Consider the following 23488-nt stretch of genomic DNA (forward strand, 5'->3'; position numbering starts at 1 on the left):
ATAATGATGGGGGGGTTGAAGGGTGGGGGTTGAAGGGGGAGAGTTAAGATAGAAAGTCCTCTTCATAAATGATAAGAAAAGTTACCCTTAGACACAGATCGAGTATCTATTCTTGCCATAACCATTAGAGGAGGAACTGTCAATCTGACCTGAGATTAGTGCTAAGGGGCGACATTGTTATTCCTTATCTTCCTCATCACTCCCCCCAACACACACACAAACACACAAACACACACACACACACACACACACACACACACACACACACACACACACACACACACACACACACACACACACACACACACACACTACTAAGTAACACATCTAGGGACTAAAGGATTTTTTTATGACTGAGCTGACTGTATAGATGTAATATTGTTAATGGTAATCCCACATCCACTACTGCTATTATTGTTGCTGTTGGTCCCACCTTTTTGTTATATGTATACTTTGACAATGTAAGTCATTTAAGTCTCCATGTCAATAAAGTTGACTGAATTGAATTGATTCCTGGAATGTGTGCATCATGAAAGCGTGAGTGAGAAACCGTGTGAGTCATCACATCTGCATAAGAGCCTGGTCATGAAGAAATCACGAGGAGAACAGACCGCAGAGAGAGAACAGTGTTTAGAACCGGGTTTAGAACCGGGTCAGGCAAACCAAAGGTCCTGCCTTTCCGTCTGACTCACTGACTCTGTCATCTGGATTGCAGTGTTCCACATTCAGAATAGAGTCTGGAGAGGGCATATAGAACATACTGTTATCTGTGTTTCTCAAAGGGAACCTTCCTTTACCTTTCACCTATATTCAAGCAACACGGATGAAAGTACACTACAGGCCCGAAAGTATGTGGACACCTGCTTGTCGAAAATCATGGGCATTAATATGGAGTTGGTCCCCCCCATTTGCTGCTACAACAGCCTCCACTCTTCTGGGAAGGCTTTTCACTAGATGTTGGAACATTGATGTGGGGACTTGGTTTCATTCAGCCACAAGAGGTCAGGCACAGATGTTAGACGATTAGGCCTGGCTCGCAGTTGGCGTTCCAATACATCCCAAAGGTGTTCGATGGGGTTGAGATCACGGCTATGTGCAGGCCAGTCAAGTTCTTCCAGACCGATCTCAACAAACCGTTTCTGTATGGACTACGCTTTGTGCGCAGGGGGCATTGTCATGCTGAAACAGGAAAGGGCCTGCCCCAAACTGTTGCCACAAAGTTGGAAGTACAGAATCATCCAGAATGTCATTGTATGTTGTAGAGTTAAGATTTCCCTTCACTGGAACTAAGGGGCCTGAACCATGAAAAACAGCCCCAGACCATTATTCCTCATCCACCAAACTTTACAGTTGGCACTATGCATTCGGGCAGCAAAGCGTTTTCCTGGCATCTGCCAAACCCAGATTCGTCCGTCGGACTGCCAGATGGTGAAGCGTGATTCTTCACTCCAGAGAACACATTTCCACTGCTCCAGAGTCCAATAGCGGCAAGCTTTACAAATCAAATGCAAATAGTCCGGGTAGCCATTTCACTAGATGTTCAGGAGTCTTATGGCTTGGGGGTAGAAGCTGTTTAGAAGCATCTTGGACCTATACTTGGCACTCCGGTACCAATTGCTGTGTGGTAGCAGACAGAACAGTCTATGACGAGGGTGGCTGGGGTCTTTGACAATTTTTAAGGCCTTCCTCTGACACCGCCTGGTATAGAGTTCCTGGATGGCAGGAAGCTTGGCCCCAGTGATGTACTGGGCCGTTCGCACTACCCTCTGTAGTGCCTCGCGGTCGGAGGCCGAGCAGTTGCCACACCAGGCAGTGATGCAACCAGTCAGGATGCTCTCGATGGTGCAGCTGTAGAACCTTTTGAGGATCTGGGGTCCTATGCCAAATCTTTTCAGTCTCCTGAGGGGGAATAGGCTTTGTCGTGCCTTCTTCACGACTGTCATGGTGTACTTGGACCATCTTAGTTTGTTGGTAATGTGGAGACCAAGGAACTTGAAGCTCTCCACCTGCTCCACTACAGCACCATCGATGTGAATGGGGGCGTGCTCGGTCCTCCTTTTCCTGTCATCCACAATCATCTCCTTCGTCTTGATCACGTTGAGGGAGAGGTTGTTGTCCTGGCATCACACGGCCAGGTCTCTGACCTCCTCCCTATGGGCTGTCTCGTTGTTGTCGGTGATCAGGTGGTGGTCCAGAGTTCTTTTCCCTCTGGTTGCACATTTAACATGCTGATAGAAATTTGGTAAAACCGATTTAAGTTTCCCTGCATTAAAGTCCCCGGCCACTAGGAGCGCCACCTCTGGATGAGCTTTTTCTTGTTTGCTTATGAATACAACACATTCAATGCTATCTTTGTGCCAGCCTGTGACTGTGGCGGTATGTAAACAGCTACAAAGAAACCGCTAGGTAAATGCTTGGAAGGTAACGTGGTCTGCAGCTTATTTTTGATTTAATTTTATTTCACCTTTATTTAACCAGGTAGGCAAGTTGAGAACAAGTTATCATTTACAATTGCGACCTGGCCAAGATAAAGCAAAGCAGTTCGACACATACAACAACACAGAGTTACACATGGAGTAAAACAAACATACAGTCAATAATACAGTAGAAAAATAAGTCTATATACAATGTGAGCAAATGAGGTGAGATAAGGCAGGTAAAGGCAAAAAAAGGCCAAGGTGGCGAAGTAAATACAATATAGCAAGTAAAACACTGGAATGGTAGATTTGCAGTGGAAGAATGCAAAGTAGAAATAGAAATAATGGGATGCAAAGGAGCAAAATAAATAAATAAATACAGTAGGGGAAGAGGTAGTTTGGACTAAATTATAGATGGGCTATGTACAGGGGCAGTAATCTGTGAGCTGCTCTGACAGCTGGTGCTTAAAGCTAGTGAGGGAGATAAGTGTTTCCAGTTTCAGAGATTTTTGTAGTTCGTTCCAGTCATTAGTAGCAGAGAACTGGAAGGAGAGGCGGCCAAAGGAGGAATTGTTTTGGGGGTGACCAGAGAAATATACCTGCTGGAGCACGAGCTACAGGTGGGTGCTGCTATGGTGACCAGTGAGCTGAGATAAGGGGGACTTTACCTAGCAGAGTCTTGTAGATGACCTGGAGCCAGTGGGTTTGGCGACGAGTATGAAGCGAGGGCCAGCCAACGAGAGTGTACAGGTTGCAGTGGTGGGTAGTATATGGGGCTTTGGTGACAAAACGGATGGCACTGTGATAGACTACATCCAATTTATTGAGTAGGGTATTGGAGGCTATTTTGTAAATTACATCGCCGAAGTCGAGGATCGGTAGGATGGTCAGTTTTACGAGGGTATGTTTGGCAGCTTGAGTGAAGGATGCTTTGTTGCGAAATAGGAAGCCAATTTTAGATTTAACTTTGAATTGGAGATGTTTGATGTGAGTATGGAAGGAGAGTTTAAAGTCTAACCAGACACCTAGGTATTTGTAGTTGTCCACATATTCTAAGTCAGAACCGTCCAAAGTAGTGATGCTGGACGGGCGGGCAGGTGCAGGCAGCGATCGGTTGAAGAGCATGCATTTAGTTTTACTTGTATTTAAGAGTAGTTGGAGGCCACAAAATGAGAGCTGTATGGCATTGAAGCTCGCCTGGAGGGTTGTTAACACAGTGTCCAAAGAAGGGCCAGAAGTATACAGAATGGTGTCGTCTGCGTAGAGGTGGATCAGAGACTCACCAGCAGCAAGAGCGACATCATTGATGTATACAGAGAAGAGTCGGCCCAAGAATTGAACCCTATGGCACCCTCATAGAGACTGCCAGAGGCCCGGACAACAGGCCCTCCGATTTGACACACTGAACTCTATCAAAGAAGTAGTTGGTGAACCAGGCTAAGCAATCATTTGAGAGACCAAGGCTGTCGAGTCTGCCGATGAGGATGTGGTGATTGACAGAGTCGAAAGCCTTGGCCTGGTCAATGAATACGGCTGCACAGTATTGTTTCTTATCGATGGCGGTTAAGATATCGTTTAGGACCTTGAGCGTGGCTGAGATGCACCCATGACCAGCTCTGAAACCAGATTGCATAGCGGAGAAGGTGCGGTGGGATTCGAAATGGTCGGTGATCTGTTTGTTAACTTGGCTTTCGAAGACCTTAGAAAGGCAGGGTAGGATAGATATAGGTCTGTAGCAGTTTGGGTCAAGAGTTTTTCCCCCCTTTGAAGAGGGGGATAACCGCAGCTGTTTTCCAATCTTTGGGAATCTCAGACGACACGAAAGAGAGGTTGAACAGGCTAGTAATAGGGGTTGCAACAATTTCGGCAGATCATTTTAGAAAGAGAGGGTCCAGATTGTCTAGCACGGCTGATTTGTAGGGGTCCAGATTTTGCAGCTCTTTCAGAATATCAGCTGACTGGATTTGGGAGGAGGAGAAATGGGGAAGGCTTGGGCAAGTTGCTGTGGGGGGTGCCGGGAAGTTGACCGGGGTAGGGGAGCCAAGTGGAAAGCATGGCCAGCTGTAGAATTTTTTTTTTTGAAATTCTCAATTATAGTGGATTTATCGGTGGTGACAGAGTTTCTTATCCTCAGTGCAGTGGGCAGCTGGGAGGAGGTGTTCTTATTCTCCATGGACTTTACAGTGTCCCAGAACTTTTTTGAGTTCGTGTTGCAGGAAGCAAATTTCTGCTTGAAAAAGCTAGCCTTGGCTTTTCTTATCATGAGAAACTCTACCTCAGGCGAGGAATAGCTCGTGACTTCCTTAGATATCGTACACCAACTGTTGTTTACAAAAATACATAGACCGCCACCCCTTGTCTTACCAGACGCCGCTGTTCTCTCCTGCCGGTACATCGTATAACCAGCCAGCTGTATGTTGATATTGTCGTCGTTCAGCCACGACTCTGTGAAGCATAAGATGTTACAGTTTTTAATGTCCCGTTGGTAGTTTAATACTTAAATCCTAGAATTCAAACATGTGTTCTTGCAAGAGCTTTAACCTAATTTTAGGTCATATTTAACTTGTCAAATCAATATGATTGCATGTTCCAGCCAACAACACTTGGCATTGCACATTGTGATCTTAGGCTTGTGTGTGGCTGCTCGGCCATGGAAACCCATTACATGAAGCTCCCGACGAACAGTTCTTGTGCTGACGTTGATTCAGGATGCAGTTTGGAACTTGTTGCAAGAGAGGACAGACGATTTTTACGCTAAGCGCTTCAACACTCGCCGGTCCCATTCTGTGAGCTTGTGTGGTCTACCACTTAGTGGCTGAGCCGTTGTTGCTCCTCCACGTTTCCACTTCACAATAAAAGCATTTACAGTTGAATGGGGCAGCTCTAGCAGGGCAGAAATTTGATGAACTGACTTGTTGGAAAGGTGGCATCCTATGATGGTGCCACGTTGAAAGTCACTGAGCTCTTCAGTAAGGACATTCTACTGCCGATGTGTGTGTATGGCGATTGCATGGCTGTGTGCTCTATTTTATACACCTGTCCATCTGGTTTCAGGTAAGACCCAAATGCAGACTGTGTTGAAGTCGAAATGTTTATTACAGCAATAGGGGCAGGCAAACGACAGGTCAAAGCAAGCAGGGGTCGATAATCTAGAGTAGTGGGCAACAGTACAAGATGGCAGGCAGCCTCAGGAGCAGACAGAGAGGTCAGGCAGCCTCAGGAGCAGACAGAGAGGTCAGGCAGCCTCAGGAGCAGACAGAGAGGTCAGGCAGCCTCAGGAGCAGACAGAGAGGTCAGGCAGCCTCAGGAGCAGACAGAGAGGTCAAGCAGCCCCAGGAGCAGACAGAGAGGTCAGGCAGCCTCAGGGGCAGACAGAGAGGTCAGGCAGCCTCAGGAGCAGACAGAGAGGTCAGGCAGCCCCAGGAGCAGACAGAGAGGTCAGGCAGGCGGGCTCAGAGTCAGGACGGGCATGGGCCAAAACCAGGAGGTGAAGAAAAAGAGAAAACTGGGGAAAAGCATTAGCTGAGACAAAATGCTGGTTGACTTGACAAACAGGCAACAGACAAACAGAGAGCACAGGTATAAGTACCCAGGGGATAATGGGGAAGATGGGCGACACCTGGAGGGGGGTGGAGACAAACACAAGGACAGGTGAAACAGATCAGGGCGTGACACTGTCAGCAATGGGTGTGGCTGAAATAGCTGAATACACTCATTTGAAGGGGTGTCCACATACTTTTGTATTTATATTGTATGTCTTCCAGAACAATCCGTACGTTATGTAAAAGGATGTTGGTCTATCTCTTGCATGTTGTTGTATTTTGAAACAAAAAACATGCAATCATATTGATTTGACAAGTTGAATGTGACCTAAAATTAGGTTAAGCTCTTGCAAGAACACATGTTTGAATTCTAGGATTTAAGTATTCACAATACAGACAATCCATAAAACAATCCAAAATGAAGTTCTATGTTCTGAATTATGAGTTCTGCATTCTAGTTTCTTAATTATGAGTTCGAAGTTCTGACGTCAACATGCTTAGAAGACAAAGCTCTATCTCTCACCTCATGGTGATGTTTCGTGCCCTTTGAACTTTGATTGGCATTGAGTAACATCGACTAAAAAATCTGACCTGAGACACGATTCTCTTATCAATCAATCATCCCCCAAGAACGTGACCGTTGCAAACTGCACTGTGAACACAGACCTTCACAGAATGGACATACTCAGAATGTTAGAATCTATGGGCACAGTTCAGGCCTTGAATCAAATTCATTTCCCAACTGAAAGTGCTTGAATCGCTAAAACGCACACGCAGTGAAAAGTGAGGAATTCGTGCCAATGCAATGTTTGCTTAGTGGGACATATTTTTGGGGAGATGTCAGTGATCTTGTCACACTCCTGGGACGGATAAATTCAAGAAGCACAAATCCTTCAGCTGGGGTAGTGTCAACACTACTCTATCTGAGTGAAGAGAGAGAGAGAGACAGAGAGACAGAGAGAGAGAGAGTAGAGACAGAGAGGGGGAGGGAGAGAGAGCAGAGACAGAGAGAGAGAGCGAGAGAGAGTGTAGAGACAGAGAGAGACAGAGAGAGAGAGAGAGAGAGAGAGAGAGAGAGAGAGAGAGAGAGAGAGAGAGAGAGAGAGAGAGAGAGAGAGAAAAATGGAGAGAGAGAGAGAAATGTTTGTCAAATTTCTGCCCTGCTAGAGCTGCCCCGGTCAACTGTAAGTGCTGTTTTTGTGAAGTGGAAACGACTAGGAGCAAGAACGGCTCAGCCGCAAAGTGGTAGGCCACATAAGCTCGCAGAACGTGACCGGCGAGTGCTGAAGCACGTAGCGCGTAAAAATAATCTGTCCTCGGTTGCAACACTCACTTCCGAGTTACAAACTGCCCCTGGAAGCAACGTCAGCACAATAACTGTTCGTCCGGAGCTTCATGAAATGGGTTTCCACGGCCGAGCAGCCTAAAATCACCATGCGCAATGCCAAGCGTCGGCTGGAGTGGTGTAATGCTTGCCGCCATTGGACTCCGGAGCAGTGGAAACGCATTCTCTGGATGAATCACACTTCACCATCTGGCAGTCCGACGGACTAATCTGGGTTTGGCGGATGCCAGGAGAACGCTACCTGCCCCAATGCATAGTGCCAACTGTAAAGTTTGGTGGAGGAGGAATAATGGTCTGGGGCTGTTTTTCATGGATAGGGCTAAGCCCCTTGGTTCCAGTGTAGGGATATCTTAACGCTACAACGACATTCTAGATGATTCTGTGTATGACATTTCAAATGTCATATTATGTCTATATATAGTGTTGTAACGATGTGCAGATAGTTAAAGTACAAAAGGGAAAATAAATAAACATAAATATGGATTTGTATTTACAAAGGTGTTTGTTCTTCACTGGTTGCCCTTTTCTTGTGGCAACAGGTCACAGATCTTGCTGCTGTGATGGCACACTGTGGTATTTCACTCAGTAGATATGGGACTTTATTGAAATTGGGTTTGTTTTCAAATTCTTTGTGGATCTGTGTAATCTGAGGGAAATATGTTTCTCTAATATGGTCATACATTTGACCGGAGTTTGGGAAGCGTAGCTCAGTTTCCACCTCATTTTGTGGGCAGTGTGCACATAGCCTGTCTTCTCTTGAGAGTCAGGTCTGCCTTATGAGGCCTTTCTCAATAGCAAGGCTATGCTCACCGAGTCTGTACATAGTCTAATCTTTACTTAAGTTTGGGTCAGTCACAGTGGTCAGGTATTCTGCCACTGTGTACTCTCTGTTTAAGGCCAAATATCATTCTAGTTTGATCAGTTTTTTTGTTACTTCTTTCCAATGTGTCAAGTAATTATCTTTTTGTTTTCTCAGGATTTGGTTGGGTCTAATTGTGCTGCTGTCCTGGGGTTCTGGGGGGGGGGGGGGTTGTGTTTGTGAACAGAGCCCCAGGATCAGCTTGCTTAGGGGACTCTTCTCCAGGTTCATCTCTCAAAGGTGATGGCTTTGTTAAGGAATGTTTGGGAATTGCTTCCTTTTAGGTGGTTGTAGAATTTAACGGCTCTTTTCTGGATTTTGATAATTAGCGGGTATCGGCCTAATTCTGCTCTGCATGCATTATTTGGTGTTTTACACTGTACACAGAGGATATTTTAACAGAATTCTGCATGCAGAGTCTCAATTTGGTGTTTGTCCCATTTTGTGAATTCTTGGTTGGTGAGCGGACCCCAGACCTCACAATCATAAAGGGCAATGGGTTCTATAACTGATTCAAGTATTTTTAGCCAGATCCTATTTGGGATGTCAAATTGTATATGCCTTTGATGGCATAGAATGCCCTTCTTGCCTTGTCTCTCAGATCGTTCACAACTTTGTGGAAGTTACCTGTGGAGCTGATGTTTAGGCCGAGGTATGTATAGTTTTTTTTGTGCTCTAGAGCAAGGGTCGGGAACCTTTTTGACTAAGAGAGCCATGAAAGCAAAAAATTTGGAAATTTATTTCAGTGAGAGCCATATAATATATTTTAAAAGTGAATTCAACTAAATGTCAGTATAATAAGCCTCTGAATTTGTCGATGTGCCGCTTTGTAATTTTGTCATTGCAAATTAGACACACCGCAGAACCTGCTCTCTTCACAAAGGCGAATTCTTCCGTCCATTTGTCCTGAAATGTACGATACTCGTCATCTTTTTTTCTTTTCGCCATCTTCTTCGTCGAAGGGTTAGCTTTGAGCTAATGACCGAGCAGACTGATTCAAAAGGAGGCGTTTACCTGTTTTACCTAGCAACGGCCAACGTAGGCCAGTATCATTTAATTAAAATAATGGACAATTGCTCCTGCAGCCCTGAACAGGACATGAGCAGTGAAAAATCGATGGATGGATTAAAACAAGTGAGAATAGGCCTCCCGGGTGGCGCAGTGGTCTAGAGCACTCCATCGCAGTGCTAGCTGCGCCACCAGAGTCTCTGGGTTCGCGCCCAGGCTCTGTCGCAGCCGGCCGCGACCGGGAGGTCCGTGGGGCGACGCACAATTGGCTTAGCGTCGTCCGGGTTAGGGAGGGTTTGGCCGGTAGGGATATCCTTGTCTCATTGTGCTCCAGCGACTCCTGTGGCAGGCCGGGCGCAGTGCGCGCTAACCGAGGGGGGCGGGTGCACGGTGTTTCCTCCGACACATTGGTGCGGCTGGCTTCCGGGTTGGAGGCGCGCTGTGTTAAGAAGCAGTGCGGCTTGGTTGGGTTGTGCTTCGGAGGACGCATGGCTTTCGACCTTCGTCTCTCCCGAGTCCGTACGGGAGTTGTAGCGATGAGACAAGATAGTAATTACTAGCGATTGGATACCAAGAAAATTGGGGAGAAAAGGGGAAAAAATCAAAAAATCAAATAAAAAGTGAGAATATTTTGTTTTATCTGCGAGCCAGATGCAATCATCAAAAGAGCCACACCTGGCTCGGGAGCCATAGGTTCCCGACCCCTGCTCTAGAGCAACGGTGTCTAGATATAATTTATATTTGTGGTTTTGGCAACTGGACCTTTTTTGGGACACCATTATATTTTTTTTACTGAGATTTAATGTCAGGGCCCAGGTCTGACAGAATCTGTGCAGAAGATCTAGGTGCTGCTGTAGGCCCTCCTTGGATGGGGACAGAAGCACCAGATCATCAGCAAACAGAAGACATTTGACTTCAGATTCTAGTAGGGTGAGGCCGGGTGCAGCAGACTGTTCTAGTGCTCTTTCCAATTCGTTGATGTTGTTGAAGAGGGTGGGGCTTAAGCTGCATCCCTGTCTCACCCCACGGCCCTGTGGAAAGAAATGTGTGTGTTTTCTTGCCAAATTTAACCACAGACTTGTTGTTTGTGTACATGGATTTTATAATGTCATATGTTTTTCCCCCAACACCACTTTCCATCGATTTGTATAGTAGACCCTCATGTCAAATTTAGTCAAAAGCTTTTTTTGAAATCAACAAAGCACGAGAATACTTTTTCTTCGTTTTTTGTGTGTTGTTTGTCAATTAGGGTGTGCAGGGTGAATACGTGGTCTGTCGTACTATAATTTGGTAAAATGCCATTATGACACTTGCTCAGTACATTGTTTTCACTGAGGAAATGAACTAGTCTGCTGTTAAAGATAATGCAGAGGACTTTCCCAAGGTTGCTGTTGATACATATCCCACGGTAGTTATTGGGGTCAAATTTGTCTCCACTTTTGTGGATTGGGGTGATCAGTCCTTGGTTCCAAATATTGGGGCAGATGCCAGAGCTAAGGATGATGTTAAAGAGTTTAAGTATAGCCAATTGGAATTTGTGGTCTGTATATTTTATCATTTAATTTAGGATACCATCAACAGCACATGCCTTTTTGGGTTGGAGGGTTTGTATTTTGTCCTGTAGTTCGGGTCAATGTAATTGGAGAATCCAGTGTGTTCTGGTAATCTTTAATAGTTGATTCTAAGATTTGTATTTGATCATGTATATGTTTTTGCTGTTTGTTCTTTGTTCTTTGTTCTTTGTTATAGGGCCAAAAAGATTGGAGAAGTGGTTTATCCATACATCTCCATTTTGGATAGATAACTCTTCGTGTTGTTGTTTGTTTAGTGTTTTCCAATTTTCCCAGACGTGGTTAGAGTCTATGGATTCTTCAATTACATTGATCTGCTTTCTGACGTGCTGTTCCTCCTTTTTCCGTAGTGTATTTCTGTATTGTTTTAGTGATTCACCATAGTGAAGGTATAGACTCAGGTTTTCTGGGTCTCTATGTTTTTGGTTGGATAGGTTTCTCAATTTCTTTCTTAAAATTTTGCATTCTTCATCAAACCATTTGTCATTGTTGTTGATTTTCTTCGGTTTTCTGTTTGACATTTTTAGATTTGATACGGAAGCTGAGAGGTCAAATATACCATTTAGGTTTTCTACTGCGAATTTTACAACCTTCACTATTACAGTGGAACGTTTTGTCCAGGAAGTTGTCTAGAAGAGTTTGAATTTTTTGTTGCCTAATTGTTTTTTGTTAGGTTTCCACACTACTTTCCTTCCATCTATAGCTTTTCTTAATATTATTCAGTTCCTTTGGCTTTGATGCCTCATGATTGAGTATTGCTCTGTTCAAGTAGACTGGGGTTTTTCTGTGATAGGGGTGTCAGTGGACTGACTGTGAACGGTCTGAGAGACTCTGGGTTGAGGTCAGTGATAAAGTAGTCTACATTACTACTGCCAAGAGATGAGCTATAGGTGTACCTACCATAGGAGTTCCCTCGAAGCCTTTCATTGACTATGTACATACCCAGCATGCGACAGAGCTGCAGGAGTTGTGACCCGGTTTTATTTGGTGATGTTGTCGTAGTTGTGCTTAGGAGGGTATATAGGGGAGGGAATGCTGTCACCTCCAGGTAGGTGTTTGACCCCTGTGTGCTGAGGGTGTCAGGTTCTTGTCCAGTTCTGGAATTTAGGTCGCCACAGACTAGTACATGTCACTAGGCCTGGACATGATTGATTTCCCCCTCCAGGATGGAGAAGCTGTCTTCATTAAAATATGGGGATTCTAGTGGGGGGATATAGGTAGCACACAGGAGGACATTTATCTCTGTTAAGATCATTTCCTTTTGAATTTCTAGCCAAATGTAAAATGTTCCTGTTTTGATTAATTTAACAGAGTGGGTTAGGTCTGCTCTATACCAAATTAGCATACCCCCTGAGTCCCTTCCCTGTTTCACACCTGGTAGTTTGGTGGATGGGACTACCAGCTCTCTGTTACCTAGAGGGCAACCGGTGGGTCCGTCTCCTTTATACCAGGTTTCTTGTAGGATGACAACGTCTGTATTTCCGATTTCTTTGGTGAAGTCCAGATTCCTGCTCTTTAGGCCAAAGGCAGATGACCTTAGACCTTGTATATTCCAGGATGAGATATTGAAGGCTTTTAGTTCCATAAAGTGTCCAATGTTGTTAGTCGTGTGGTTTGGCCTCAGACCAGTAAGTGTGAGCAGAGCCTGCTGAGCGTCTGGTACATGCCATTGGCTTGGGCTAGTGTAAGAGTGGGTGTTTGCCTACTTACACCCTGGGCGTATGTGTGACTTTCATGTTGAGCCCCTCTTTGCGGGAGTGGGGTGCATGGGGTGGGCAGGAGGGGCATAGGTCTGATCTGAGGGGGCCTAAATGGGGTATGGGCATGGTTGGTTTGGGGTGGGGGTGTGGATGTGGATGTGGCTGGTGGTGCTGTGGTCTGGATGTAGGTCCTCTCGGCGTGGGTCCTCTACGTGTTTGAGTCCATAAGGAGTACAATCTGTGGCTTGTGTATGTCCTCAGTTGGTGTGGGGGGGTTGTCAGGTGGGCTATCAGTGTGCCTGACAGTGGGGGGGGGGGGGGCTCAGAGGCGGTGGGATCCCCTGGGATTGGGGCTCTTCATTTGTCTGTCCTGCTGTGATGTCGAGGCCATGGTCAGGTACTGGGGTAGACTGTTCGGATGTGGTGTCAAGACTTTTATAGGGGGCTGAGGTGGGCTGTTCTGCTGGGTTCTCTGCAGGAGTGGCCACCTCTCTAGTGAGTTGTTCTCTGTCACACGCCATCCCCCTCAACCTCTCCTCCAGGAGTCTGATCCTCTCCTCTAGTGCGCTGTTCTTCTCCTGCTCCGTCTCCTGTTGAAGTTGTCTCACTACAGTCCAGAGTGCAGATATGTCTCTCTCCACCTCCAGCTCTCCGGGTCTGGTTGAGGGAGTGTTTTTGAGCTGGAGGATTTTTTGTGCTGACTGGAGTGTGTTCACCTCCTGTTCCAGCTCCACCTGTCTCTCTCTCTCTCTCTCTCCGTCTCTCCCTCTCGCTCCGTCTCTCTCTCATTCTCTCGACCCGTCTCTCTCTCTCTTTCTCTCTCCGTCTCTCCCTCTCGCTCCGTCTCTCTCTCATTCTCTCGACCCGTCTCTCTCTCTCTTTCTCTCGCACCGTCTCTCTCTCTCTATCCCTCTCTCTCATTCTCTCGACTCATCTCTCTCTCTCTCTCCCTCTCGCTCTGTCTCTCTCACTCTTTCTCTCTCTCTTGGTGCTACAGGGATGTAATTGACCTTTGCTGTGTTATTTGTTTAGGAGTTCTGTCAGACTCCCTCCCAGCTGACTGTCTGCAGGGTCGATTCAAGAGTCATCAGCAGGCAGCAGGCCAGGACAAAGAACCCTGTTGTCATTGGGTGCGTTTCAGGTCGTCTTTACTGCAGTCGCACTGTGCAGATTAACATATAATCGGATTATCTCACAACGCCAGTAAATCTCTGATATCTCAGGAACCATGTGTACATGAGAATCTTCTGAGATAAGCAGCGAGATGTAAAAAAAAAAAAAATGTACAACTGAAACTAATTCCACTGTTGTAAACTCCCAGTCTCTGACACGAGCCAAAATAAAAGATTATTCTAGAAGAGCTAGAAAGGACGTTTAAATGTCTAGTCTGAGATGTGTTAAAACCACTAAAAGGGACACCTTCCCACATGTTTTGGTGAACAGCTGTGAGTTGGGACTGGAGAAATGTTACATGTAACCGGGTCTCAAATTCCTAGACGGAGCCATGGGATCAAAGTGATAGCTTTAACCATGTTCTGAAGCTAAGCAAGGTGCTCACTCCACAGATTTCCCTACATATTGTCGTGATGTGATTCAAGCTCTCTCTCACTCTCTGTCCCCCCTCCCCCCTCTGTCTCTCTCTCCTGGGGAGAGTAGCATTCCTGTCTCTCTGTCCCCCCTCCCCCCTCCTTCTCTCTTCCCCCCTCTGTCTCTCTCTCCTGGGGAGAGTAGCATTCCTGTCTCTCTGTCCCCCCTCCCCCCTCCTTCTCTCTTCCCCCCTGTCTCTCTCTCCTGGGGAGAGTAGCAGTCCTGTCTCTCTCTCCTGGGGAGAGTAGCATTCCTGTCTCTCTCTCCTGGGGAGAGTAGCATTCCTGTCTCTCTCTCCTGGGGAGAGTAGCATTCCTGTCTCTCTCTCCTGGGGAGAGTAGCATTCCTGTCTCTCTCTCTCCTGGGGAGAGTAGCATTCCTGTCTCTCTCTCTCCTGGGGAGAGTAGCATTCCTGTCTCTCTCTCCTGGGGAGAGTAGCATTCCTGTCTCTCTCTCTCCTGGGGAGAGTAGCATTCCTGTCTCTCTCTCCTGGGGAGAGTAGCAGTCCTGTCTCTCTCTCCTGGGGAGAGTAGCATTCCTGTCTCTCTCTCCTGGGGAGAGTAGCATTCCTGTCTCTCTCTCCTGGGGAGAGTAGCATTCATGTCTCTCTCTCCTGGGGAGAGTGGCATTCCTGTCTCTCTCTCCTGGGGAGAGTAGCATTCATGTCTCTCTCTCCTGGGGAGAGTAGCATTCCTGTCTCTCTCTCCTGGGGAGAGTAGCATTCCTGTCTCTCTCTCCTGGGGAGAGTAGCATTCCTGTCTCTCTCTCCTGGGGAGAGTAGCATTCCTGTCTCTCTCTCCTGGGGAGAGTAGCAGTCCTGTCTCTCTCTCCTGGTTCCTGTAGCATTCCTGTCTCTCTCTCCTGGGGAGAGTAGCATTCATGTCTCTCTCTCCTGGGGAGAGTGGCATTCCTGTCTCTCTCTCCTGGGGAGAGTAGCATTCCTGTCTCTCTCTCCTGGGGAGAGTAGCAGTCCTGTCTCTCTCTCCTGGGGAGAGTGGCATTCCTGTCTCTCTCTCCTGGGGAGAGTAGCAGTCCAGTCTCTCTCTCCTGGGGAGAGTGGCATTCCTGTCTCTCTCTCCTGGGGAGAGTAGCATTCCTGTCTCTCTCTCCTGGGGAGAGTAGCATTCATGTCTCTCTCTCCTGGGAAGAGTAGCAGTCCTGTCTCTCTCTCCTGGGGAGAGTAGAAGTCCTGTCTCTCTCTCCTGGGGAGAGTAGCAGTCCTGTCTCTCTCTCCTGGTTCCTGTAGCATTCCTGTCTCTCTCTCCTGGGGAGAGTAGCATTCCTGTCTCTCTCTCCTGGGGAGAGTAGCATTCCTGTCTCTCTCTCCTGGGGAGAGTAGCATTCATGTCTCTCTCTCCTGGGGAGAGTAGCATTCCTGTCTCTCTCTCTCCTGGGGAGAGTAGCATTCCTGTCTCTCTCTCTCCTGGGGAGAGTAGCATTCATGTCTCTCTCTCCTGGGGAGAGTAGCAGTCCTGTCTCTCTCTCCTGGGGAGAGTGGCATTCCTGTCTCTCTCTCTCCTGGGGAGAGTAGCATTCCTGTCTCTCTGTCCTCCCTCCCCCCTCTGTCTCTCTCTGCCTGGTGACCTCTGAATGCTCCGTGACACATTCCTGAAAACACGTCTTCAACACGAGACGGACACAGACATAAAATCCTGTAAATATTCAGTCGTTCTGTAGTTCACCTTCTCCCCGGGCTAACTGATAACAGAGAAGATCTGCATCCCAAATGGCAACCTATTCCCTATATAGTACACTACATTTGACCAGAGCCCTATGTTAACAGAGACACACAGGCTACATTCCAAATGGCACCCTATTCCCTATATAGTGCACTACATTTGACCAGAGCCCTATGCTAACAGAGACACACAGGCTACATTCCAAATGGCACCCTATTCCCTATATAGTACACTACATTTGACCAGAGCCCTATGCTAAAAGAGACACACAGGCTACATTCCAAATGGCACCCTATTCCCTATATAGTGCACTACATTTGACCACACATATGTGTGTGTGTGTTTGACCCATGCACTCTCATTTGTGCTTTGACAGGGACAGGAGATAACTAAAACAGCTATTGGGAAAGAATGACAGTACCCTCTGTCCCGGCTGGAGATGACCAGGACTGGGCTGGAGAGGACCAGGACTGGGCTGGAGAGGACCAGGGCTGGGCTGGAGAGGACCAAGACTGGGCTGGAGAGGACCAGGACTGGGCTGGAGAGGACCAGGGCTGGGCTGGAGAGGACCAGGACTGGGCTGGAGAGGACCAGAACTGGGCTGGAGAGGACCAGAACTGGGCTGGAGAGGACCAGGACTGGGCTGGAGAGGACCAGAACTGGGCTGGAGATGACCAGGACTGGGCTGGAGAGGACCAGGGCTGGGCTGGAGAGGACCAGGACTGGGCTGGAGAGGACCAGGACTGGGCTGGAGAGGACCAGGACTGGGCTGGAGAGGACCAGGACTGGGCTGGAGAGGACCAGAACTGGGCTGGAGATGACCAGGACTGGGCTGGAGATGACCAGGACTGGGCTGGAGATGACCAGGACTGGGCTGGGCTGGAGATGACCAGGACTGGGCTGGGCTGGAGATGACCAAGACTGGGCTGGGCTGGAGATGACCAAGACTGGGCTGGGCTGGAGATGACCAGGACTGGGCTGGACATGACCAGGACTGGGCTGGAGATGACCAGGACTGGGCTGGAGATGACCAGAACTGGGCTGGACATGACCAGAACTGGGATGGACATGACCAGGACTGGGCTGGAGATGACCAGGACTGGGCTGGAGATGACCAGAACTGGGCTGGGCTGGAGATGACCAAGACTGGGCTGGGGATGACCAGGACTGGGCTGGACATGACCAGGACTGGACTGGAGATGACCAGGACTGGGCTGGAGATGACCAGGACTGGGCTGGGGATGACCAGGACTGGGCTGGGGATGACCAGGACTGGGCTGGAGATGACCAGGACTGGGCTGGAGATGACCAGGACTGGGCTGGACAGAAACGGCAGGGAGTGGAATGATAGCACAAACAGACTGGTCCTCAGGCTAACTAAAAAGCTCAATGGAAATTTTACACAGAAATAAGGTTTTTAGTCCAGGACTTTATTTGTGTCCGGGAACCAGTCCCATACTTGTTAATTAGTCATAATCCGTTCCCGGTGATTCTACTGATATAAAACGTGTATTTTTTACGACAGGGGTCTGCAGATGTACTAAAGGGGGTCCGAGGCCAGATACATGAAAACATTTTATATGACTAACAACAGATTCAAATAATTTTGGCCAAAAGATAGTGGAATAAGTTTAGAAGGTGTAATACAATATTAACCCTGGGCAACATGGGCCTGGGTGGCTCATAGGGATATTGGTATCCACAGCCCTCCACCAATTATACATTTTTAACTCAATACTTTTTGTATTGTGTATGTGTAGAGTTGCAGGAAATGAGCTTGATAACTGCAAAAATGTTCTCTCTGATGCTAAGAGGTTCCTTCCCAGAGCCCAAGACTTGGTTCAATCCGGCCAAAGTCAGTGAAATCAGGAACAGCCATGATCCAAATATACACGGTTCTTTCAACATAGAGCAGTTCTCATTTCACTTTTACAGTACCAAGGTCTATTTAAGAACCAATCTTGTCATTCTATACCAGACAGTACTGCTACAAGGTCAACCCCCTGGCCTGTAGCAGTTGGGCTGTGTGGGAGAGAAGTGGTGAAACCCTGGTTTAAATGACAGTAACAGCACCCTCTGTGGGTGAAGGGCATGTACTGCAGGTCAACGACAGCAACAGCACATAAATACACTGAGTGTACAAAACATTAGGAACACCTGCTCTTTCCATGACAGACTGACCAGGTGAATCCAGGTGAAAGCTATGATCCCTTATTGATGTCACCTGTTAAATCCACTTCAATCAGTGTAGATGAAGAGACAGATTAAAAGGCTTTTTAAGCGTTGAGACATGGATTGTGTGTATGTGCTATTCCCAAGGTGAATGGGCAAGAGAAAATATTTAAGTGCCTTTGAACATGGCGTGGTTGTACGTGCCAAGCACACCGGTTTGACTGTGTCAAGAACTGCAACGCTGCTGGGTTTTTTTTCACACTCAACAGTTTCCCGTGTGTACCAAGAATGGTCCACCACCAAAAAGAAAAACAAGAAAACTTGACACAAAGCATTGGGAAGCATTGGAGTCAACATGGACCAGCATCCCAGTGGAACGCTTTCCACACCTTGCAGAGTCCATGTCCCAAAGAATGGAGGCTGTTCTGAAGGCAGAAAGGGGGTGCATCTCAATACTAGGAAGATGTTCCTAATGTCTGGTATACTCAGGCTACAATGCCAAATTCAAAAAATAGAAATGCACCCAAATAAAATGTGAACCAACCAACCCTAAACTTAGGCTCTACATCAGGGGTGTCAAACTCATTCCACGGAGGGCCTAGTGTCTGCAGGTTTTTGTTTTTTCCTTTCAATAAAGCCCTAGACAACCAGGTGTGGGGAGTTCCTAACTAATTAGTGATGTTAATTCATCAATCAAGTATAAGGGAGGAGCGAAAACCCGCAGACACTCGGCCCCCCGTGGAATGAGTTTGACACCTGTGCTCTACATTAACAGCCCCATCAACCCGTAATATAATGTCCATTTTGTCCACTCCAGCATGCAACATGGAGAACCCTGAACTACATAACAGGGTAACATGGTAAAGACATGAATATAAACAGTTGGTTTTACCAGACACAGATTGAGTCTAGTTCTGGACTAAATAGCATGTTAAACTGGATAGTCACATTTCAAAATGCTTCTTTGTCCAATAGGCTAAATTCTGTGTCCAAAAAACAGACCGAAAACTTTTTTTTTTTTAAATACTTCACATTAGAACACAAAAACAATGTAAAAAAATAAATTCTACACAAGTCATGCACGGCTAACTAGTGACGTCCAATTCAACATTAGGGGCACTATCATCCAACTATAGTTCAGAAACAAAACCAATGTCAAATCAGATTTTTACAAAATATTCATTTTATTATTTATTTTCATTCATTATAATAAAACGTCACAATTATTTCAGTGCGAGACTTTTAGCTAAACATTCATAAGACACACTCCTGAAAAATACTCAGACACATTGCACTTTTCCCGTTTAGTTTTTTCCCTGAGATACGCTATTGACAGTGATACTGCACTAGTTCTTATCCTCCCTCCTGCTCCCGCCATTTTCTGTTTGGGAAGGCCACACCCTCAGCCCAGAAATATTAGAAAAATCTGTGGTTTTGTAAAGAAGCAGTAAACTCCAAGGTTACGTCCAAAATAGCACCCTATTCCTTATGTAGTGCACTACTACCCTATTGGTCCTGTTCAAAAGTAGTGCACAACATGGATAATGGTGCCATTTGGAAAACACTTCAAGTCTAGCATGACTCCATCGAGTCCTTAATAGCTCACTATAAAGGCGCACTGAAAAAGGCCGGCGACCATTTTTTATTTATTTTAAAATGCTTTTTTAAATTATTTGTATTTAATTTTAGGGCAGACACCCAAACTGTTAGAGGGGCCCAACATGCCAACAACACAAAGTGTGTGGATCCAAATATGTACATATCTTACGAAGCTTAGTCTCTGGCCAATCAAGGTTGTGTGTTCCATCACTCACTCGGCCAATCAGGTTATGGGTTCCATCACTCACTTCCTGTGTCCAGATGTCAAGCATTGATAACAAGATTTAAAAAAGAAAAAGACCAGAAAAAAACAAACACAAACAAACACCAATTGGTTCAAGCAGAACGCCAGGATTGACCCTCCTGTACACCCATCAACATATCCGTACAGACCATCATTTCATCATCATCACATGACCATTGGCACATTAGACTTCACTACCCACAGAGCTTTATGGTGGTGTGACCTGGGGTCTTAAGTTGTTCTCTCTACCCTCCAGAAAGTTCCAAGTGAAGCGGAGCGCCTTCAGTCCCATACGATTAATTTACTGGTCCAGTGATTCTAATATAAACCTGTACACAGAGCATGTTAAAGAAGGCAACAAGTTATTTGGTTTTTGTGGAACCCCTTACCCCACCCTTTACTCTCTTCCTCCGTCTTTTCCCTCCTCTCCTCCAAAAGGTTCAGTGTGATATGGGGCAGCTGAAGCCAGTGGTGAGTGTGAGGGAGGGAGGGAGACGGATCTAGCAAGCTCACGGTTGAGAGGGACAGCTTAGTGAAAGGTAAGCTAAGCCCCAGTCTCTACCGAGTAATGAAGATGGGGACCGGCCTCCCTCTGACTACCTCCCCTCCCCACCCAAATGTCTTTAACTAGCAGCAAGTGTGTAAGGGAGGGGGGTCCACACTCCTAACGTCCTCCCACCCCCCCACCCCCACTACCGACAGGTACAGGACTCAGCTATCATGTCGGGGATCTCCTTATAATCCACTGTCTTGTTGTCATCCAGCAGCATCAGCACACTGATGGGCTTGTACTTATACGGCACGCAGGACAGCGATGGCACCTCGTCCATCCCCTTCCCTTTAATCAGGTTCTGCATGATGGCATGGCTGGACGGGTTGAGGCCGTAGTGGAGGATTCTGGGGCAGTCTCCTTTACAGTAGCCAGGGTTGTACTGGTGTGGGGCGAGGTATTTGACCAGGCCTAACGCGGCAAAGGTGACCCGGTAGGAGTGGAGTTTGCACTGGTTCTTGGGCGAGGGTTTCTTGTGTTTTCGGTAGTTGGGGATGTCGGACACGATGCTACCTGGGGGATTAGGGCCGTTGGAGCGACGGAGTCGAGGGGAGGAGAGGTGGTGAGGCTCCGGAGTCAGATGCCCCAAACTGGACCCCCCAGTTCGGGTCGCCGCACCCCACTCTCTGGTTTCTTCGTCTTCATTGAGGAAGAGGAGGAGAGCGGGGGCGTTGAAGTGATTTGCGGAGGCCGCTTTTCTCCCCCTCCTGTGTCCCCCTTGGATCATCCACAGGCTGCCCAAGGCCTCGCTCCTCCAATGTCCAGGATGCAAGCACCAATACTGGGCCATGAGAATTATGCGACTGCCCTGCTTTGGCCTTCCCTGGGTCAGCGTTACTAACTGTGTGGTGAGGTGCTCTGTGATGTCAGTTTCTGTCCACTGCTGATGCGGCTCCAGGGTGACTAGGCGCCCCAGACCTCCAGGGGGGCTTGTCCAGCTATCATGCCCCAGAGAGGTGACTCTGGCCCTGCAGCGGAGAGGGGAGGGGTGGGGCGTCTTGGATGTACTAGAGGGACGGAGGTGGACAAAGGAGGCTCTCACTAGCTGTTCGAGGGAGAGGGACTGGAGGTCGTACTCCACTGTGTAGGTGTAGCGCAGGACTGGAGGAGGGAGGGGGAGAGAGAAGGTGCAGAGAGAGGACAGGAGGGAGACAAATGTGTATAGGGAGAGAGAGAAAGAGGGTTGGGGGTGAGAAAGGATGTAAAATAAAAAAAACAGGGAGAGATGACAATGGTAGGCGTCAATATCTTCATCTCACCTTTGACCTGATACAGTTCTAAACTGAAATGGTCAGGCTTAACCATAACAACAAACAGTTACAAAGACAAAAAGGTAACCTAGACTATATTCTACACCATAGCACCTACCCATCATAACCTATAGCCTAAATAACGGTTTATAAATTGTTATTATGACAATGAACAATAGTTGTACAACAGGCCCTTACCACTGTAATTTCATATAATCAGATAGACAAAACCTGTAGGATGATAACCGCTTGTTATCTTACGCACTGTGTGTGTCTCACCTGAAGACGCTGTGAGAGACCACACCTGGGTGGTGTTGGGTCTCAGCAGACGCGCTGTGTTCGACCCGAACAGCCGATGCTGTTTAGGCCTCCCATCCGGGTCGGCCGCGCTCTTAAACAAACTTAACATATATTGCAAGTTCTGGTCAGCCTTCTGTGCTTCTGTTAGCAGCGTGTGAAGCGGCTCCTGCTGGCTTTTCTGACTGGTGCTATGGTGATTTCGGCGACATCTCCCACCGAGTTGTGATTGTGACGAAGCAGAGAGATTGGTAGGAATGTTGGCCATTTTCCCGTCCGGTCGGGTAAACGTAGAACACAAGAAAAACACGAAAAAGGACAGGATACATGTGTTGTTACGGTGGGTAGCCTTCATGTTCGACCTAGCTCCGGTGCAAGCCCGAGTTACTGCCACCAGAAGGATGGAATCAAAAGGTGTGATTTCTTACCGAGGACAAGGTGAGACGCGCGCTCACCTGACAAACAATCGACCATTTTCGGTCATCACTAGTTACCACAGCGCCACAAACCACGCCCATTTCTACAAATTATATTCTTAAAATATGTTTTTAAACCTAACCTTAACCACACTGCTAACCGTGTGCCTAACCTTAAATTAAATCATTTTTGTTGATATGAATTTTTACGATATGACTTTGTGGCTGTGGAAAACACCACGGTCTGTTTGACCCCCAAATTGACCCCTCTCGTAAGGTGTGGACGACAGGTGTGACGCAAAGGCGCAATGGTCACGCCCTGATGAAAGCTGAAACGCGAAATAGGCCAAACTCATAGAGATAGTTAGAGGACTCAACATGGATATAAACTATTTTAGCATGGACAGTGACATTAAAGACATGCTCTGGAACTTTGGCAACTACTAAGTATTTTTTTAACTTCCTGCTTTGAGCTGAATGTGTCAATGTGTAGTTCATACACACATAATCTATGAGCAGAATTACTGTTTTAACCTCAATTAGCCTCGAAATCCCTAGTTTGAAAGCAACTGTTTTTCTGGAAGCTGTGCTGCTTCATTTCCTCTACATTTTCTTCCAACATGGGCCAGCCTCTTAGCAATTTGAGTTCAACCAATGAGCTTCAGTTCCTCACCATATGAGTGACAGCTAGAACGATGCACATGATGCACCAACAGCAGAGAGAGAGAGAGAGAGAGACAGAGAGAGAGAGAGAGAGAGAGAGAGAGAGAGAGAGAGAGAGAGAGAGAGAGAGAGAGAGAGAGAGAGAGAGAGAGAGAAAGCAAGCAAGCAATGACGTGGTGCATATCTTAACATTTGTGACATAGTACGCAATTTTTGGGGAAGCACTTTTGGCTTGCGAGCTCTGCTTTTCAGAACTACTGGCTAAAAAGTATACAAAAGTACCAGAGAATCTCTTTAAGGGCTTCCACAATTTTAAAGTAATCAACTGGTTGGCGATTCCTCTGGGTTGGGAGAGATCAGCCAATCGGTGAATCCCAAACCACCCCCTCGCCCCTACCAACTCACTCAGAGGGTCCTTAGTTGTCAAGGGGTGACTTCCAGAGAGTGGCGAGGGGATCAATAAACCAATCAACTCCTGTACACTAGTGACTTTAATTAATTAATGTTCCACTTTTAAATAGTAAAACTGGTATGAAATTCAAATGAACAAATAAAAGTTTTACACTTCAGTAACAGTTAAACATTTAAT

At 46.9% G+C, this 23488-nt stretch overlaps 1 protein-coding gene across 1 annotated transcript; it reads right to left on the reverse strand.

The window, feature by feature from the left end:
* Window positions 1-19101: 19101 nt before the first annotated feature.
* On the reverse strand, window positions 19102-22294 carry bmp15 (bone morphogenetic protein 15). The gene is made up of 2 exons (XM_055901589.1): window positions 21803-22294; window positions 19102-21374 (listed from the first exon to the last, which is right to left on the reverse strand). Exons 1-2 carry the CDS (start codon window positions 22173-22175, stop codon window positions 20416-20418), a joined length of 1332 nt encoding a protein of 443 aa, XP_055757564.1. The 5' UTR covers window positions 22176-22294; the 3' UTR covers window positions 19102-20415.
* Window positions 22295-23488: the final 1194 nt, after the last annotated feature.

This window comes from Salvelinus fontinalis, chromosome 36 (assembly GCF_029448725.1).
Source record: "Salvelinus fontinalis isolate EN_2023a chromosome 36, ASM2944872v1, whole genome shotgun sequence".
Classification (NCBI taxonomy): Eukaryota; Metazoa; Chordata; class Actinopteri; order Salmoniformes; family Salmonidae; genus Salvelinus; species Salvelinus fontinalis.

Bases quoted from the DNA above. Each gene is read 5' to 3' on its own strand.
- bmp15 (XM_055901589.1), bottom strand. From the start codon at position 22,175: ATGAAGGCTACCCACCGTAACAACACATGTATCCTGTCCTTTTTCGTG. The intron at 21,375-21,802 runs GTGAGACACACA...TCCCTCCTCCAG, and splicing joins GTCTCTCACAGCGTCTTCAG to TCCTGCGCTACACCTACACA.